The sequence below is a fragment of the Maylandia zebra genome, linkage group LG14 (genome assembly GCF_041146795.1).
Source record: "Maylandia zebra isolate NMK-2024a linkage group LG14, Mzebra_GT3a, whole genome shotgun sequence".
NCBI classification, from domain to species: domain Eukaryota; kingdom Metazoa; phylum Chordata; class Actinopteri; order Cichliformes; family Cichlidae; genus Maylandia; species Maylandia zebra.
In genome coordinates this window covers 1986261-2006726 of record NC_135180.1, presented here as the reverse complement: position 1 = coordinate 2006726, position 20466 = coordinate 1986261, and the positions used below count along the sequence as shown (strand labels likewise).

The following is a 20466-nucleotide window of genomic DNA, read 5'->3' as shown; positions in this document are numbered from 1 at the left end:
GTGTGGAATCTGCTCAGTGTTACTGCACAGTGTGTCCATCAAACACAGACTGTAGGTTGGTGTCACTCTCCAAGCACTTTGTTCTGATCATGTGGCATCAATGCAAAAAACAAGCCCCATAAACGGACATAATGTATGCACACACTGTACGTACTGTATAGGAAGAGAGCGATGGTGACGTCCCCTCAGCAGCTGCTCCACTGGTCACCAGTTTGTCCAGCTGACTGCACAGCCTGTCTTCTGTCAGAGAGTCCCGGCACCCCGCCAGCTCACTGGGAGTCCTGCCGTCCTCCGCGCCCCCACCCTCCTCCTCTGTGCTCTGACCGTCATCGATACTAGACAGGATCTGGGAGTGAGCAGAGGTCACAGAGTAGTTTCTAGAGGAGGGGAGCCCTGAGTCGGGGGAATCGAATTCTACCAGAGGACGCTCTTCTTGTGGGAGGGCCACGGGGGGCACCAGGTTGGTCATTGTGGGAGTGCTGTCCTCTCCGCTGGGGGTCTCCTGGCTTCCTGCATCCTGCTCATCTACAGACATGAACACCTGAAAAGGGGGCGGAGGAATCAGAAGGCACGATGTGCCAAATTACAACAACAGAAGCCTCGAGGTGCTTTATGCAATATAATGTGTGATTACGTAAATCCCAAAAGGTTGGTTCTGTTCACCTGGACGTTCTCAGTGGGAGAAACGTTTCATCGCTCATAAACAGGACGTTTGCACAATGAAACTAGTACCACTGAGGGAACGATGGGCTGCGAGGTCAGGTGAGTGAAGCCCTTCCCCAACTCTCTGTGAACAGTACCTATGATCACATCACAGCCCACTGTTCCTGCAGTCGGCTGGTTTCTCCCACTGACAACGCAGATTCAGCCTTTTGGGATTTCCTGACTGGACGACTGAGCATGCATATAAACCTAACTATGCATGTGATTCTTTGAGGTGGGGGCGCGGCTGCGTTGTCTCACCTCTGCTACATCGACTCACTGACTGATCTTTCAGCCGTCTTTGTGCGGCTGCTGCGTTTTGCAGCATTGTTATCAGATCATCTGTCAAACACTGTTGCTGTTATTTGACTAACAGCTTGTGCGAGACGTCTGCAGCCTACTTTTGTAGAGTGAAACTTATTTTGCTTGTTTGTTACTTCACACTGCTTTACAGAAACCATCAAAACAGCATCACAGCACTCACTGTCCAGGTGAACATTAATCATACTTCAGTCTGTTTGTGCCAGTTTAATCTCTTTTTTACTGATTTCATCTTATGCAGAAACACTGAGATGTGCACTGTCTATAATTCAGCCACTAACATGTTTTATTGCTCCATCCGTGGAGGTTTTAGTTTGACGTCTTAATGCAAAACAACACAGGCTGAAATGAAAATATAACAGATAATAACAGAGCTCACGGTGCAGCGTCTGCATGCTGCTGATACCAAATGAAGTTCTGAGGATAATATAAAGCTCACCCAGACAACCCAACAAAGACTTTGGATATTGCTTGTATGAAGCTCACCTCATACAGCGGATATTCAGATTTTTAATAACGTTTAATAAACTCTCACCCCCCAACTTAATAAAGTGTATCACTGAGTGGATGCTATATTGCTCTGAGCCCTTCACCTCATTGCTGAGCGTGGAGTCTCTGTGGACGAGCCGCAGGACGTGGCTGTCGATGCTGCTGCCCGAGGAGAGCTTGGCAAAGATGGCCGACTGCATCTCCTTCTCCCGCTGCTTGACGATCACCTCGCAGGCCTTCCACTCCCGCATCACCTGCTGGTACCGCTCGCCGATCTTTGCATCGATCTTCACACAGGGTTTTACTAACTTCAGGGCAAATTCAAAGAGTGTGTGTGTGTGTGTGTGTGTGTGCACGTGCACTGTACCTTACTCATCTCCTTTTTGCTCATGCCAAACTTGTAGTGTCCCAGAAGGAAAGGCCACACCTCCTTTCTGATTTCGTGCTGCACTCCACCGTAATAAACCAGCCGGAGCAGCTCCAGCTCCTTGTAGTTCTGCACACACACACACACACACACACACACACACACACACACACACACACACACACACACACACACACACACACACACACACACACAATGTCAGGAAGGTAGGCAAAAAAGAGGAAACATAATAGACAAGAAAAGGCCTGAGAGGAAGAGGAAGTGCATCAATAATGGAAGGAGTGAAAGAGTGATGGAGCTCCGTACGGGAGTAGACGTAGATTAGAGCGGAAGATAAACGACACAGATATGAATAGAGTGTAAATTAGTAATGATGACTTTGTTGGAGCTGATGAATGATTACGGCGGCTGCTTTAATAGCTGCGATGGTATCACACGGAGACTTCATTTCACTGAAACTCATTAACTTTTCATTAGAGCGAAGGAGAGAGTGGAGACAGCAGGAGCAGTGCACCATCCTCCACTTTCAATTAATATGCTCCATCAGCAGGTGGAATGATATGAGTGCAGGATGAGGAAACCGAGGCTCACGAAGTTCAGCTTTGGCTTTGTGTTAATAACTGACTCTGTGCTTTACAAACACAACAGGTAATAATGCTGGTTTACAGCACCGTGCAGGAACACGCTGCTCTGAAACTGCTGCGTTTTAATGGTGGATCTCACACCGAGCACGGACACAGTCACACACTGGGGTCTGCAAACGCCAGCTTCAGACCGCTCTAACTGCACTACTCAGTTTCAGAGCTTTCTCCTCCTCCTGGCTCTGCTCAGAAGACACATGCAGCTTCACACATGCAGCTGGCTTAAGCAGAGCTAACATGGGATTTGAACTTAAATCCAATAAGTGAAAGACTTTTGCTTAGAAGAGCCTCACATCTGTCCACGCAGGAGTGAAGGACTTTCAGCTGCAGTGATGAAAGGGTATCGCTGGGATCATTATAGTTAGCCTTTTGTCCTCGTCTCAGACTTCATAGCTTCTCGACCATGTTTGGTAAAAATCTTTCAGAACAGTTTAATATTTCATTAATTTATTTAAAAATCAATTTCCAGCTGTTAACAGTTTAATGACATCCAGTGCATTTGCTTGGGCTCTGTTTTTAGCTGAGGATTAAGCTGCGTTTGATGCTCTAGTAGCTGTTCGGGCCAGCAGGACAATGCGGGCGAGTCGATGTAGTCGTGTTCACGTCTGTTCAGGACACAAACACACTATTGTTCACTGAAAGGTGTCACTGCATACAGCTGTCATGTGTAACGGGGTGCATTCAGGAAAGAGTCAGCGCCGACAGGACTGTTCATCATATTGTTCCAGCTGTTTGTATCCTTTCCTGTTGTCTTCATAGCTTTTTAGCTTCTTATCTATTACTTGTTATTTGCACCTCTGAAGTTCACTGGGAGTTAGATAAAGCAGACCGTGCTTGAAGCTCTGGAATGTGTTACTGAGATCCCGGTGGGAGGAATTATTAGGGATTTTTTTCCATCGCTCAGGAGGTCGACCGGGTCAGCGGTTGAATCCCAAACTAACCCAGTCTGCATGTCTAAGTATCCTTGGGAAGGATGCATTAAACCGAGCCTGTGTGCAAATCACCACAGGCATTAGTAGGTTCTGGGTTTCCACAGAGCCCAACGCTCAGATTAAACAAAATGTAGATTCTAGGCAAAAAGTTTCATGAATTAGTAATCTGCAACTAAGAGCAACAAAGGTTTTATGATAGTTTACACAGTTATTCAGCTTGGCCTTTTTCATGCTTTATGCATCTGACTTGAGGAAGTACAGCCCACTGCGCCTGGCGAGACACGATTTCCTTCCGTTCACATTCACACCCACAGGCACTCAAGAATCACCCGTTAACCCCACTAACTGCGTGTGTTTGGACTGTGGGAGGAGACACGAGCAGAACATGCAAACTCCGCACAGAAAGCCCCGGCACATGGTGGATTCAAACCTAGGACCTTCTTCTTCATGGCGGGCACTTTTTAAACCAATCAAGGGGCTGGTGTCAGGAACTATATGCACATGAACTGGACTTTTTCCTGTACTTGTCCCTGATAAATAAACTGCTAGTTAAGCATGAGTGCAGCTCCTCCCACGCAGTAACTCAGTTGTTTCTTATGCAGCACAGCAGATACGTCCTGTGCTAATTCTCCATCATCCTTTGCTTTGCTTTGCTCCTCATTATTCTCTGAAGCAGCGTTTCTCACCGTGTGGATCAGATGACCTCACTATTACTGTAAATACAACTCACAGAGTGCCTGCACAGCACAAAACAGCCGTAACTTACTGTGTCTGTCAGTGCTGATCAATATCCCTGACAAGATGATGACTTGGCAATTTGCTGTGGTGTCTGGGTTTTAAATTTGCCATTGTGTGTGAGAGGTGGGGGGTGTCAGACTGAGGAGGGACGGGCAGTCTCGTTATGTTGCAGGGTCTGCAGGATTAATGGCTGCACCCACCTTGCAGTCTTTCTGGTACTTGCTCCACACCTCTTTGCTGAGGCCCCCGGATGCCTCGCAGGGTCTGTCTGGGGGGACGATGTTGTGGTTGACCAGAGCTGACAGGTGAGTCCGCACTGTGGACAGGTGTCGACAGTATGCCAGCCCTGAAGGGCACATGTGCACAACAGTAGGGTCAGGATGAGACGACGTTTAGCTCCAATCAGTCTTTGAAACAGATTTCATCGTTTTTTTCATATTTGCCACACGTGCATGTTTTATATCATCAAGCTAAGTTTTAAGGTTAGGCATTAATAACCAGAGTAAATACAAAATGCAGTTTTGAAATGATCATTTCATTCATTAAGGGAAAAGTTATCCAAACTGTTTTTCATTTGGTGTTATATAAATAGAAGTGAACTGAGTTAGACCCACGAACTGATTGTGCCGCACAATCATGTGTTTGCAATAACCGGCAATGAGTCGTCATCACCGTGGACGAATCACTCATCTCTTCACACGAGGCCTTAAAGGTTTGAAAACTTAATGAATCATTTAAAACTGTGACTGAAACTTTTTGTCTAATGTAACATTGATGGTCTGAAACAAACGAAACCCTCGAAGAATATATAGAAAAATATGTAAAAGAATATGTAACCACATCAGATTTATTACATAAGAGATGCAGATGGTGCATAAGGACAAAAAGCAAGCGCAGAATTAGTTCAGGTAACTCAAAGGGTCGCACAGGTCAGCAGGTTCTCACACTGCTGCAATAAATCAACTTATTATGTGTGACACTAAATCTAATCTCGTATTTGTTACAGGCGGTATTTATGAATTCTTCATTACATCACAAACATACTGAATATATGAAACTGTTCATTTAAGATCACTGTAATTTCACTGAAATCTCCGTAAAGTCCAGGTGGAACATACGATACGAGGCTCTGGCCACAGATCACACTGGAAACAAAGCGCAAGAATAAAGTGTGCTTACATCCATAGAAGGCTCTGGAGACTATCTGCCGCTTCATGTTCTGGCAGAGCATCTTCAGAGGAATACTGGAGAAAACAAAAGAAATCATTTGTTATCGTCACACGTTTCCAGAAGATGGATCCGTCTCATCGATCTGTGCGTGCCTGTGGTTTCTCAGTGCACAGATAACCTGTGAAGATCCCCGTTCAGTACAATCTCTCACTGTGTTACAGCTAAGAAGCCACGGCCGTCTCAAATCGCTGGTACTTTTCTGTGTGTTCAGCTGATTATTTCCACAGACAGTAAAGCTCTGCTCTTGGCCCGTTCGTCCTACCTCATGTACACTGTGTATATCTTCAGTGTGGCATCACATCAACACTAAATAAATAAAGGCTTCAAGAATATTTTAATATTTAAACATCTCTTTTACTCTTGATGTGTACTGGTTTCACGTGGCTCTTAAATACAACAATATTTAACTATAGAATTAGAAACTTTGGTTAAATTCAATGTTTTCTTACATTTACAAGATGTGATTTTCTCAAATCTATACAATGTCTATACAACTCCTGTAAGCTAATGCAACGCTGCAGGTAGCTTAAACAAATCGAGTGCAGCTTCTGCTTTGATGCATACGTGTGAATATCTGACGGGTCGTGTATGCAGGTACAGCCAGACGCGTAGTCAAAGGACAGGTTGCTGCCAGCGGTGGAGCAGGACTGGCACAGGGACTCGTGAGTGGTGACTTCAGCCTGTTGCCATGACGACGGGCTGCCTCCAAAGCCCTGCGTGTCCATCATGTCCCCGTGGTCTAAGCCAGAGAAGGAAAACGAGAAGACAGAGAGGTTTCAGTGCTCGGAGACACTTTTCTTTTCCCGACACGCCTCTCCTACTGTGAAAGGCTAAGCCTTACATATTATGACATTAGTCCCTCAGCTCAACCATAAATACATCATCACAATATTAAGAAATGAGGAGATGGAGAGTTTTAGACTCGTGTTAAATATGAGAGCTCGAAAAACAAAGGAAACCAAAAGTGGAAGGGGATGGTTTTGGGAAGCGGGAACAGTGCCGTGGGACAAACAGGCTGAGAGGATGCCGGTTCAGTTCATTCAGAGAGGAGGCAAGAGAGACAGCGGAGCTCGGGACGATGCTCCAGATGAACGGGAGAGCAGAAGACAGGAGGAACTGACAGTAGAGAGGGCGAGGCTCACGCTCAGGCCGTGCAGGATGCATAAAACCAGAACAAGACAAGAGACGTCAAAAGAAATCCTCTCGAAACAACCAAAACAAATGGACACCAGGAACAGGGCACACACAGGGGAGGGAAGAAATCAGAAAACATTAACAAATGCTCTTCACCTTAATTCTTCAGGTTGGAGCTGATGACCTGTCATGAATATGAAGCTGTGCTTTGGTCGTTCGATAACCCCCCCCCCCATAAAAAAGTCAGTTTCAGAACCGAAAAAAGCAAAAAAGCAAAGAGAAATTGTGCCGGAGCAAGACCGACATCGGCCCCTCCTGATTTACTTTGGGACTAGACGTGATCGACAACTGGTTTTGGGCTCAGTAACGCAACCCCGCTCACACCAGGACTCCACGTCTCAACTACTGCGGAACCCCACAGGACCATAATGAGAGGGGTGGAGGACGGGGCGAGGGGAGGGTGGGGTGGTGGGGTTAGTGAAGAATTACAGTGAACAGCATTGCAGCGAATGACTGCACGAACAGAGAAGAAGAAACTGGAGAGGAGAGAGAAATCAAAAACAAACAGAGGAGACTGTGAGAAAGTCCATCACAGATATGCAGAAACACACAGTCGTTCTCTAAAAGCAAACAGGCGCAGACATGCAAACACTGTCAAGCATGTCGCAAGTGACAAAAGAAAGAGCCAAAAGGAAACAGAGTGCAAAAAGAAAGAGCCACGACAGAGAAAACCCAACAGGACTCGGGCATGCTTCAACAGATAAACCCTTTTTTTTAACTCTAAGGAGCATCCCAGAATGCAAAGCAGCCCCTAGGGCTAGGCGAGGACACCTGGGAAAGTTTGGATCTGTGTTGAAACCTGCTGAAAGACATTTGCAGTGACTATAAAACAAGTCTGCTCATCAGACAGCGCGTTTCCTGTCTTTCACAGGTTTGTGTAAGAAGTGGATTTATCTGTGTCACTGAGCGCTGGAAAGATGGAGAGAAAACAGAAAGAGTGAAATCAGGAACAGAAGGCGGCGGGGAGAGGGTGTTATCGGCTGCTGCAGTATTAACCAGACGCGTGACCGCAGCGTGTTCTTAACGTCCAACTTCCAGCTAGAACAGAAACTACTTTCACTATTTAGAAGTGAATGCTGTGGTTTGAACAGATAACCTGAGATAAGCTGAGATGCTGCTGTATCCGACTCTACAAGTATCCTAAAAAAGCCCTGAGCTGCTCACTGTGCGGAGCTCCCCAGAAACTGTGTTGTCATAGCAATTTTTTAAATTACTCTTTTATTCTCATTTTGCTTACACAAAGTTAAAAAAGTCTGTTTAACTGAAAAATCCTTCGTGTGTTACCTCACCATATTACCAGCAGGGCAGCCACGTCTGAATGTTTACTGGGGAAAATGGTTTGACCACAACAAAAATCACTGACACTCTGTTTTGTTTCAAGACATTTTACAATGTAGCATTTTTAAACTTTTTAACAAAGAAGCGTGTCAGAGTACTTGTAACATAGTTACATTACGAACATTAGCTGCTTCACATTTTGATGAATACCTACAACTTAGCAGTGCTTCATAACCCTGCTGACGGCTCAGCTGCAGCAAAGAAGCCACAGCAGCTGAGTTCGAGCTGTCACTCTGAGGGACGTTAGCGAGCTTTTATTGGGTTGTGTAGTGGATATGCTACCATTGTCTAATGGATGTGTCATGAGGCAGTCACTACGGTCAGTCAGCTACACAAACTCTGGACCAAATAACCAACAGGCTAACTGCAAACAGGTGCACATTTTTGGAAGGTACTTTTCTTCTTTTTCTGACACAGTGCCCTAAAAACTCCCAATTCAATCCAATTCAATTTTATTTATATAGCGCCAAATCACAACAAAAGTCGCCTCAAGGCGCTTCATAGATACAGAGAAAACCCAACAATCATATGACCCCCTATGAGCAGCACTTTGGCGACAGTGGGAAGGAAAAACTCCCTTTTAACAGGAAGAAACCTCCGGCAGAACCAGGCTCAGGGAGGGGCGGGGCCATCTGCTGTGATTGGTGGGGTGAGAGAAGGAGCTACTACCCAGAAGCTACTAACTCATGTGGTGCAGCTGGACACAAAGTCAATGAAGGAAGAATTTAGTGTTTCGTACAAGAGCAAACAACAACAAAAGCCTCTTACTTAGACGAGTCTGAAGAGTTCTGTTCATGGTTCTAATGTGGGGCTAATTTTCTGTAGGCTGGAAATGATAAGCACACCTTTCATTTTACATGATGCATATGAAATATTGATTAGTGCACTCAACCAGAACCTCGATGGAGGCAGTAGAAGACCTTTAGCTTGTTTGAGACGATGTTGCGGCCTAAAATGAAAATCATATTTAAGTCTGCAGCTTCCACCAACCAGAACTCATCATCAACACAAGACAAACAACCAAAAGATTCTTCCATCTATTTGTTAATCTGTGGCGATTTCCATTGAGAAACTCCCTCGTCCACGTCTATGGTGCAGTGTACTGCTGACGATCCTACCGTGATCTCACATAAATGTGTTAATGCTCTAAGCGCTGCTCGCTGGTTTTGTTTAGTTGCTAACACAACCATCCCTAGCCCATGCTACACTGTTGGGCTCGGAGTCGGGGAGAACATACACAGGCAGACGAAGCTGGAACGGGTGGGGTTGGGAGGTGGAGGGGAGAGGGCCTGAGACAACATAATGGGAGGCAAGAAAGAGCAGGAGAAGCGGAGGTGAGGTCTCGGGGTGGGCAGCAGGGTTTGGTGAGGGTGGGGCAGCAGGGTCGGGTAGGTGTGTTAAGGTGATAAAAACCTTTCATGACATTAGGGTCTGTGAGGTTCCGCGAGCAGATCATTGAGATCATAGCATGGAGCCTATCTTCCTCTTCCTCGTCATCATCCAGCGATGGCGCGCGGCTGCCCGTGGTGTGGTGGTAGTTTATAGTGACTGTTAGCACCGGTGGGACAACAGAGAACAAAGTTAGAAAAGCGGTGCCCTGCATGGCTCTGCAAGAGTATTGTGGGAAAGAAACCAGGGTGCTTTACAAACACATTCATGTAGCCGTTAATCAGATTAGTGTTCGCCACAAAACAAGGTTCGTTTTGGTTACGAGCAGCTACGTCTGTCTCGTGGGCGCCTGCGCTGTTACTTACTGGCTTCGTATCGATATCCAGGGTAGACGATGCGAAACACGTAGTCGGCGGCCGACTGCTCCTCGCCGTTGGCTTCCTGGTCGATAAGCCTGGCGGCACTACTCCTCTTCCTCAGTTTAGGGAATACTTTACCCTGTAGGACAGGTTTAGCATGTGATGCAGGTCAAAGACACAACTTAAACAGGTTTAATGGGACGCTCTTAAATGAGCTTTGTGGGATTCTCCAACACTGAGCCGCCTGGGTTAAGACCTTTGGTTCATCTGTTGTCTAAAACAGCTGTTTTAACTGACTATGCCACCATTCTTCTGATTGGCTGGTTTTACAAACGTGCCATCTGACTTGCAGGTGGGGTTAGGGGGGTTGTGCTCATATTATAGATATCACTGATGTAAAAGAGCCACGAGTAGACAGAAAAATCGAATCTGGAGCAGTCTAAGTCCTGGGCTTCTTGCACGTTTGTCCCACCGTTTCAACCCGAGTAAATACAACATGTAGTGATTTCATTTATTAAGGAATAAAAGTCCAAAGCTGCTCTTCTTTGTGAAGCAGTAAAGTTCTGTCACATACTTGATTGCAGTTGTTGCTGCTAAGGGTGGAGAACCAGTTATTAGGTTTGAGGGGGGACTACTTTTTGACGCAGGGCAGCTGAGTTTTTATGTTGATGGTGACGAACTTTAGTTAAATATAAAATTTTGAGATTCCTTCACAGTTTAGAGGTTTCGATTCTACACATATCTGCTGTATCGGGCTTTATGTATTGATACCATTTCATGACATCAGCAGTCTAAGGAGCCTCAAAATATAAGTGCTGGATGTAAAAACTGTTTATTGGTCACAGCATCATCTCATCACCTGCACAAAGTTTCAACTCTGAGTTTTTGGTCTTGTCTCAAAGTTAGATTCACTCTGTAGGTTGTAGGTCCTATAACTACAGTCTGACAGCACTTCACTGTGCTTTATTTTATTTTAGTGTTTTATGATCTTCATTTGTTACCTGAATCATGCTATTACCTTTCCTTTTTGGGACCAGAGAGGCGGCTCCAACTGGCCCCGTGGTAACAGGCCCGTTTCTAGACAGGAGAGAAAGGCCAGCAGGTGACCACCAGGGGGAAAGTGCAGGGGTGGCCGCTGGATCCCATCCTGACTGACCAGAACCAGTGTCCCCCCACAGTCAGCTGGAATATGAACAGGCAAAGAAAAGAACAAAGTGGATCAAATACTGTCTTCTAATAGTGGACAAGACATAAACTGTGATACTGTAAAAAGAAACTGAAGGTTTGTGCATGTAAGAAATGGAAAAGGAGGAAAAGGAGGAGAGGGATTCTCTGTGTATACTTTGTCATGATCAGTGACATCATGAAACAGATTCTTCATGACATGATCTAAATTTGACGTGACAGACTGTGTGTGTGTGTGTGTGTGTGTGTGTGTGGGACTGAATGCAGCAGTATACTCACAGCGTTGGTGACAGTGGATGCATACTATCTGGCGCAGAGGAACAGTGAGTGCGTAATCCCAGTAGATACTAAAGGAGAAGCACGTGTGTTGGATTAGTAACATAAGAGTGACGGGAGTACAACGATCTGCTGATGATCCACAAACGATGCATGAACCCAGGAACACACATGTAGACCCAATCATAGCAAATGCAGTCCAAAAACAGAGAGCAGACATATTAGGTTAATCTGTTAATACATAGATATATACATAGATAGATGATGCACAACTATATATATCTATATCTACCTATCTAGTATTTCTCCCTGAAAGTAGAAAGATAATTTAGATCAGCGAGACATGAATCAGTCATGAGGTTTCCTGTGAAACTGATCTCTGGAAGGTCTCCCACAGAGAGCAGCATCTATGTGAAGCAGAGCTCTGTGTATAAGCTCAGGGTGGCCCCTCGGCCGTGTGAAGAAGAACACGAGACATCATTTACCAACTGATCTTGACCAGTGTGTTTGTAAATGCATGCCGCAGGTATTTATCAAAGCCGAGGCTCTCACTCACCTGTGAGCCAATAACAACACCAGCACAACCTCCTGAAACACTTTCTGTGACACCTGAATATTGTAGGTTTGCTTCAGGTGTGTCTGTTACAACAAAATCATGACACGACAATCCGCCTGCGACGTGCCAAACGTGTGTGTGCGCACATCTGCATTTCTTTACTACATTTGTTTTTGTATCAAGCAGACTTTATCTGATGCATTCAAACTGTTCATTTCTGAGACGCTAGCTCATGTGTTCGTACACTCGGGCTACCTCTTCTCCAGGTCGCAGTCTCCCAGTGTGCCATTGATGAGCTGATTGGGTGTCCACTTCAGCGTGAGATTATCCCCCGCTTGATGGAGAGACAAGTAACCCCGTAAAACCTCCATGTCCTTCTTCTGCCACGTAAAGCGGAGAGGAGGAGATGGAACATTGTTAGCACCAAGATGAAGAAAGCGCTTTTACTCAAACGTGTGACATGAGATGCTTTTCCTCAGCACTACTGTGGAGGTCACAGCACTGCTGAACGTGATCAGCTGCAGAGAGAAACCATAATGCGTCTGCGCTGTACACACTGATGTCGACAACATAAAAACTTAATTCTGCAGTTACGAGGATGTTTTTTGCATTAAACTTTTTTCACACAGCACCAGAAACTGCTTTGAGCTCTGTGTGCTCTATGATCCCAGCATTTATTTAACACACCCTGATAATCTGGTGTTAGTAAGATGAGCTCATCAGCCACTGATTCATGTTTCTGATTTATTAAACTAAGGAAACTGTTTATTGCCCAACTCTGACATTTATTCCCACAGACTTTCTCTAGCTTTTATTTTCTTATTGTCATCTACTCATCACACTTTTCTGAATCTAATTTGTTGGAAGTGTGATGATGTCACACGGTCCAGGTTTAAAAATTATATTTAAGCCACATCAAAAGCCTGAATTTATCCTCGTGATCTCTGTGAAGTACTCGTGTGCCTTCAAGTATCTCCTAGACCAACAAACTGCGCTAATGTTCAGTTGCGATTCCAGGATCCCTTTGCTAACACATTTTCAGTCCTGTTCGCAGTTCAGTAGATGGAATTTCAATCATCAGAAATGTGGACGATACCAGGCTGAGTTCATGTGGGTGTCACATGTCAGAGTAACATCCACATCCCTCACATTGTAACAAGGTCGCTTCACTTGTTGTGGTTTTCACGTCATTGCCGATCGGTAGCTCACGATGAAAGAGCTGCTCTTGCACACCAGTGCAGCGAGGGCTGTACTTCTCTGCATGTCTGTCAGCGGGGCTCGGAGAAAGGCATCTTGGGAGGCATACGTGCTCAGGGCCAAACGTGCTGGAGCAACGCAGGCAGAAGCAAGATGTGATTTCAGAGATCTCACACACACTACTGTGCAGCACAGTTCTACTACTTGTGCTTTTAGCAGCTCGGTGATGGACCTTCAGGGTTTCAACGCGAGTTTTGGGGTTTTTTTTGGGATTCTTGTGATTTGAGTTTTTCTTATAACAGCTGTTTCCTGTTTGGTTTCTTTATGGTTTGAATTTGAAATGTAGTCTTCCTCCCCTCTATCCCCGGTCTTTTTTGTCCCATTTATCTTGGATTCAGCTTTACCTCCCTTGATTGCATGTGTGTGTACGACTTATTCCTCCCTCTGTCCTGTGGTTTCCCGGTGCGCTCGCTGTCAGTTGAAGGATTAGTTTGCCGTTTCTTTTTATGGATACTGACTTTCTGGACTTTGCCTAAATAAAGGTTTGCTTTTGTTTATCCTGTCAGCCTGTGGGGCCTGCGTTAGGGTCCTCTCTGCCTGCAGGACAAGCTGAGTGGGCGCTGCACGTACAGTGTGTAGGCTTCCAAGGATTACTGCTGCTATTCTAAAAAAGCAGCAGCTTCGGGGCCTACACAGCCCTGCAACCTTTGACAGCTACACAAAGTTTCAACCTTTATCAAAGTTTATGCCAAGATTTTTTCAGAAAGCTAAGCTCTAAGCTGTCACATTATATCTCACACACACTATAGACATAGTTCATTTTATTCTGCTCTAAGACTGTCTGTGTTTGTACGATTGAATGTATGAAACACAGCTTAGTGTAAGAAATAAAAAGCAGTATGGGGGACTGAAACTGCTCAGCATGTCTTGAAACATTGTAACTGTAACTGTGATTTACAAAGAATCAAAGAGTATTTTTCATTATCGTTCCTCAACTGTTACGATTGATTTCTCGTGGGACATTAAAGTGTTACATCCTTACATTTGCGTTTCCCCTCCTCTTGCTTATATTCGTCAGCCGCACACTAATGTAGTGAAATGCATCTGATACACACAGCTCGCTGTCACACGACTGGAAATAGCCGCGGATCATCCAGAGCTGCTGTTTCCGTCACTGCTTTGTTCTTTACTCAGCCAACATGAGCTGAATCATCTGATTTTATATTAGAGCAGAACAGACTGACTTTAAAACTTGATGAAACATACTGAAATGAGCACATCCTGTGCCTTATATTTATTTCTTTATCTCTTTTCACCCGTTTCATCAGCACTTGAGTCTAATTAAGCTGCTGATATGTGGTTCTTACTTGTTTTCAAGGCTCCATGTGAGCGTGCAGCATAAAGTCTAGCTGTCGTGCTGTGTTAGCAGATATTACTTTGCTGATAATGTTGCAATATTTGACATAGTGTCTTCTTGTGTTGCACACTGCTGTGTGACAGAATTAGCTGTGCAACACAAAATCAGTGCTGCAGAGAAAAAGTCCATAACGCAGCAGACTTTGTCCTAGTAATAGAAAGGAATATATCCAAACTTTCTGCTTGGATAAATCAAAAGAAAACACAACAAATCAAGTTTTTATGGTTTTTTTGATGGATGTAAAGTTTGGTCAAAGTGAAGACACACTCTCAGCGGCTTGTTTGAAAAACTGTAGGATCCAATATGAGACTGGACTGAGATATGACCCTTTACCAAAGTACAAGTATTGTCACTATATGTCTGGGCTGTGAGACTGTGGAGGAACTGAAAGCACTCCAGAGGATGATGGGACAAAAACAGCAAAGTTACTGTGTGTCAGTGAGATGTACCGGTTGCACAAGGACATTATTTTTGCCATAGAGCAGGTGCGTTCTGGAGTTTTGGTGAAGAGACTCCACATACTCCCTCGCTGATGCAGCAAACCTGTCCTCTGACATGCTGCCGCTCGACTGCCTTTTGCGGATCTAGAAAAGAAGCAAACAGCCAGTTTATACAACGAACGACTCCTACGAGAAAACCAATCCTACACACGCCGATGATCTATCCTTAGAACAACACCTCCTGAGGATGCCCCGTACTAACCCCCAGAGCAGGCCGGTGGCCGGCTAAGACGTCCTGGCCGCGGTGGGCCCCGTGAATACGATGGCGCTGAACCAGCTCATTGGCTGAGGGGTCTGTCCAGAAATGATCCGAAGTCTTCAGCTTCGTGTACTCCAGAGCACACGGCCCCACTAAAAAGACAGCACACACATACACGGTCTTTAAGCAAACATTTGATGTTGCTCATTTCTGTATATGTGATGGAAAACCTGCAGCGTATCTACGACATGCTCCTGTGTGCACGTATTCGAATTCTTGATTGAATTTTGATCAAATAACAATATTAGAGAGGATTCTTCATTGCTAACAATATTGTATAATCCTGTCCTCCTGTCCAAAGTAAATCAGGGCTGGCATGTAGTGAGAGATGGGCTCGACCCTGCATATTTCACCAGGTCATCACAATGGTTCACTAGTAAAATGGCCTGTATTTGTATAGTGCTTTTCTAGTCCCTAAGGACCCCAAAGCACTTTACACAACCAGACATCCACACATTCACACACACATTCACACACTGGTGATGGCAGCTACATTGTAGCCACAGCCACCCTGGGGCGCACTGACAGAGGCGAGGCTGCCGGACACTGGCGCCACCGGGCCCTCTGACCACCACCAGTAGGCAACGGGTGAAGTGTCTTGCCCAAGGACACAACGACCGAGACTGTCCAAGCCGGGGCTCGAACCGGCAACCTTAGTAGATAAAACAGTGTGGCACAAATGTACCGTATTTTTCGGACCATAAGGCTCATTAAGCGAAACAAAGCAGTCAGAAAAGTCAAACTTTATTCAACTCATTCTTCTTGCTTCCGCCACTTCTGTACCATTGATTCATTAATGCTGTATTCTATCACAGCTGCTCTGTTCCCATGTTGTTGCAGTATAGTAATGACTAACCTCGTATTGTGGATGGATTATCTCAGTTGTTCTCCTGACTGACGTTTGGTCCGTTTACAGCATCCTGCCATGCGACTGTATTTGTCTCTAACCATCAGGAACCGTCACGTTAACGAGTGGAAAAAAGTTAGCGTTCATCCTCCTGCTTCACTGTATTTATGCTATGCTAACATAGCTGTGTAGCTAATGCTAATGCAGACTGTCAGTGCCCCAGGGCAGCTGTGGCTACAACTGTAGCTGCCTCCACCAGTGCGTGAATGCGAGAGTGAATGAATGGTGGCTTTGTAAAGCGCTTTGGGTGCCTTGAAAAGCGCTATATAAATGCAATCCATTATTATTATTATTAAGCACAACCAGAATTCATACATAAGATGCACCGGATTATAAGGCGCACTGTCGATTTTTGAGAAAATTAAAGGATTTTAAGTGCGCCTTATAGTACGGAAAATTCTGTAAGTTTCCAAATGCACCTGTGCTGCATTCCAAGTAAAGCCTGTGTGGACAAACAGTATTTATACCTGTGTACGGGACTTTTTTTTCTTTTACATATCAGTAATCTAATAATATCAATGGTACAATAACACCAAAAATATGGCTTGCAGCAGTCTAAAGAACTTTAAATGGTCAGACTAGAAAAGTGCCATATGAATGCATATACATTACATAAATGGTTTCAGTTCTTTCTTTCTGTCAGCGCGGAGCAAATATGCAGCAGGTGTTTGGACACATTAATGTGCGTCTCTGTCCCAGCTGTTCATGACTATACTCTGCTCCGCCCCTCATCAGCACTCATTATCTGCCTCATCAGTGTCCCGAACTCCCTCTTTAGTCAGAGATGATAAAGTGTTTATTTTCTCTTCACCAGTCTGTCTCGCAGTTAACTTTTTCTAGTTTGCTCAAGCTGGCAAAGCTGTTTGCTTCCTGTTCCTGTCTGACTGCCCGGTGTCTCTGATTCCGAGTCTCTGCCTGCTGTCCAATTCCAAACAGTTATGAAAATGCTGTCTTGTGTATTTGTTTGCAAATTTAAATGAATATATGAACAATCACCTGGATGATCAGCTGTGCATGCTTTTTTACTGGCCTCTGGTGATTAAATACATTAACATACTCACCTAGTAGGGCTGCCAAGATGGGCCCAAAGACTGAGTCATGCATCAGAGCTTCCCTCTCATAGTATTTACTGCCGTCAGAAACACAGAGAAGAAAGAAACACGTCACTAGATATGATCAGTTTGGAGGTGATGAGTGCAGGTTAAAGGTTAAAGTATGATCTGTCAACTATCCAAGAACAGGCAAGGATTCAGCAACGCATGCTAGAAACTCAGATGACACACCTGCCTGATTACATCACCACCCCTCACTCATATGTAGTGGCTGCATTACATCACAGATCCATCACATGGGTTAAGAAGATGTGGTTTCTGGCTGGCTCCAGTGTAAATCACCGTGGTAACTCATGCTGAATACAGTGGGGCAAAAAAGTATTTAGTCAGCCACCGATTGTGCAAGTTCCCCCACCTAAAATGATGACAGAGGTCAGTAATTTGCACCAGAGGTACACTTCAACTGTGAGAGACAGAATGTGAAAAAAAAATCCATCAATCCACATGGTAGGATTTGTAAAGAATTTATTCGTAAATTAGGGTGGAAAATAAGTATTTGGTCAGCTCAAACAAGGAAAATCTCTGGCTCTCACAGACCTGTAACGTTTTCTGTAAGAAGCTTTTCTGTCCCCCACTCGTTACCTGTATGAATGGCACCTGTTTGAACTCATCATCTGTATAAAAGACACCTGTCCACAGCCTCAAACAGTCAGACTCCAAACTCCGCCATGGCCAAGACCAAAGAGCTTTGGAAGGACACCAGGAAAAGTATTGTAGACCTGCACCAGACTGGGAAGAGTGAATCTACAATAGGCAAGCAGCTTGGTGTGAAAAAATCAACTGTGGGAGCAATCATCAGAAAATGGAAGACATACAAGACCACTGATAATCTCCCTCGATCTGGGGCTCCACGCAAGATCTCATCCCGTGGGGTCAAAATGATCATGAGAACGGTGAGCAAAGATCCCAGAACCACACGGGGGGACCTGGTGAATGACCTGCAGAGAGCTGGGACCAAAGTAACAAAGGTCACCATCAGTAACACACTACAACGGCAGGGAATCAAATCCCGCAGTGCCAGACGTGTTCCGCTGCTGAAGCCAGTGCATGTCCAGGCCCGTCTGAAGTTTGCCAGAGAGCACATGGATGATACAGCAGAGGATTGGGAGAATGTCATGTGGTCAGATGAAACCAAAGTAGAACTTTTTGGTATAAACTCAACTCGTCGTGTTTGGAGGAAGAAGAATACTGAGTTGCATCCCAAGAACACCATACCTACTGTGAAGCATGGGGGTGGAAACATCATGCTATGGGGCTGTTTTTCTGCCAAGGGGACAGGACGACTGATCCGTGTTAAGGACAGAATGAATGGGGCCATGTATCGTGAGATTTTGAGCCAAAACCTCCTTCCATCAGTGAGAACTTTGAAGATGAAACGAGGCTGGGTCTTCCAACATGACAATGATCCAAAACACACCGCCCGGGCAACAAAGGAGTGGCTCCGTAAGAAGCATTTGAAAGTCCTGGAGTGGCCTAGCCAGTCTCCAGACCTCAACCCCATAGAAAATCTGTGGCGGGAGTTGAAAGTCCGTGTTGCTCGGCGACAGCCCCAAAACATCACTGCTCTCGAGAAGATCTGCATGGAGGAATGGGCCAAAATACCAGCTACTGTGTGTGCAAACCTGGTAAAGACCTATAGTAAACGTTTGACCTCTGTTATTGCCAACAAAGGTTATGTTACAAAGTATTGAGTTGTATTTTTGTTATTGACCAAATACTTATTTTCCACCCTGATTTACCAATAAATTCTTTACAAATCCTACCATGTGGATTCATGGATTTTTTTTTCACATTCTGTCTCTCACAGTTGAAGTGTACCTCTGGTGCAAATTACTGACCTCTGTCATCATTTTAGGTGGGGGAACTTGCACAATCGGTGGCTGACTAAATACTTTTTTGCCCCACTGTAGCTACAATGTGACCTTGTATTTGAATAACACCAAACTTCCACAGAGCGCTCTGAGTGAGCAGTTCCCAGTAGTTTCTGTGGGAGTTCACCATGACTCTGTCCTCCAGGATGACACAGTGAGTTCTACTTCACCCGAGGAGCGTGGCAGAGAACATGCAGCAGAAATGGTTTTGCCACAGATACAATCTGAGCTCACCACCTTCATTACAAATTAAGACTACATTTAAGGATAAGCATTTCAACATCAGGTTAGAGCCACCGCCTAATGCACAGGTAGACGTACAGGGGGCGTAACAGATCGCAGGATGTGGCAGGGAGCAGGTCAGAGAAAAGTCTGGCAAACCCAAGATAATATCAAACAGCATAAATGGACAAAGCACCAATTGTTTGCTCAGTTCATCTTTAAAAGTGATCAAATACTCCAAGTGTAGGAGATCACACCCATTATCCCCTTCACTTGACTCAACAGTGTGATTGCTGTAAGTGTATAGAAGCTGCAGTGACACTTTATGCACATGATGAATGCAGCAGCACACCCAGAGGACCGAGTGAGTAGAAGAATCACTGATGGGCTCGTTTCTGTGTATTAGCGCTGGCCGAGTGCTTCACCGTGACGGTTAAGGTTGGACGGCTGATTCACGCGCACATTATTTCCAAGTGCTGTGATTTCTCAAAGGTTGAAGATATGCCTGTGCATTAAGGATGCATCCCCGATAAAATAAATATACCCTGGCTTCAGGCATCTGTCAATACTGAGAGCTGATCCAACACCAGCGTTAAATTAAAAATCTCTACTTCCCTCCCAATAAGGACGAGGAAGGATAATAAGTTTACGCATCAGCAGCTAGGATGTCCTATACAGCTAAACCCCCAACACTCATCGCGTCTGAAACAATATTGTTTCCCAGTATGTGTGATGTTAGGCCCAGTGAAACCTGTAAGCACAGTGAGAAGAGCACTGAGGTCTGCAGGCTTCACAACAAAGGCCAGAATAAAGGTTTACTAAGGTTGCTGTTTGATGCTCTTTACTTCTGACGGACTTCTGAGGCCTTGACATTCACCGTGGGCGTCTTACATCAGATTAGATCACCTCCGCTGCAGCTGTCTGAACACAACGCCGACTTTACAATATTTGCCCAGCTTTTAACAGGAACTATACAACAGCAAAACCGCACAAGTCTTGTTTAGGGTTGTCTGATAACCGTTGCCATGTTTGTGAACCCCATCAGTGCACTTCATGTCTGAAGCTTTGATCAGTGAATTGCAGTGTGTGGACAGCTTGTCGAAACACACAGTGGTTGTTAGCCAGACAGAACGCAGAACAAAGCAAACACAGGAGAAGAATGGGCCGCATAAATAGATCATTTATTCAGGTACAACAAAGCCTGGAGTAGGTTGCTGTGAGTCACCACAGTGCAACACCAGAC

At 45.0% G+C, this 20466-nt stretch overlaps 1 protein-coding gene across 4 annotated transcripts in view; it reads right to left on the bottom strand.

Annotated features, from left to right (window-relative positions):
* Positions 1 to 20466, bottom strand: part of sgsm2 (small G protein signaling modulator 2) — a 116453-nt gene that overhangs the window by 7767 nt on the left and 88220 nt on the right. For 2 of the 4 annotated variants that reach the window (XR_013101589.1, XM_076892106.1), the window contains exons 5-18: positions 17080 to 17147; positions 15055 to 15203; positions 14802 to 14936; positions 11994 to 12118; positions 11186 to 11253; positions 10740 to 10903; positions 9728 to 9860; positions 9387 to 9521; positions 6006 to 6180; positions 5391 to 5455; positions 4412 to 4557; positions 1880 to 2008; positions 1617 to 1799; positions 155 to 541 (exon numbers count right to left, since the gene is read on the bottom strand). Coding sequence is in view for 3 of the 4 variants with exons in the window: in XM_076892106.1 (XP_076748221.1) it covers positions 155 to 541; positions 1617 to 1799; positions 1880 to 2008; positions 4412 to 4557; positions 5391 to 5455; positions 6006 to 6180; positions 9387 to 9521; positions 9728 to 9860; positions 10740 to 10903; positions 11186 to 11253; positions 11994 to 12118; positions 14802 to 14936; positions 15055 to 15203; positions 17080 to 17147 (2062 nt within the window). In the remaining variant the exon portion in view is untranslated. The remainder of the gene's footprint in view (positions 1 to 154; positions 542 to 1616; positions 1800 to 1879; positions 2009 to 4411; positions 4558 to 5390; positions 5456 to 6005; positions 6181 to 9386; positions 9522 to 9727; positions 9861 to 10739; positions 10904 to 11185; positions 11254 to 11993; positions 12119 to 14801; positions 14937 to 15054; positions 15204 to 17079; positions 17148 to 20466) is intronic. The other 2 variants (XM_076892107.1, XM_076892108.1) reach the window with 2 other exon arrangements.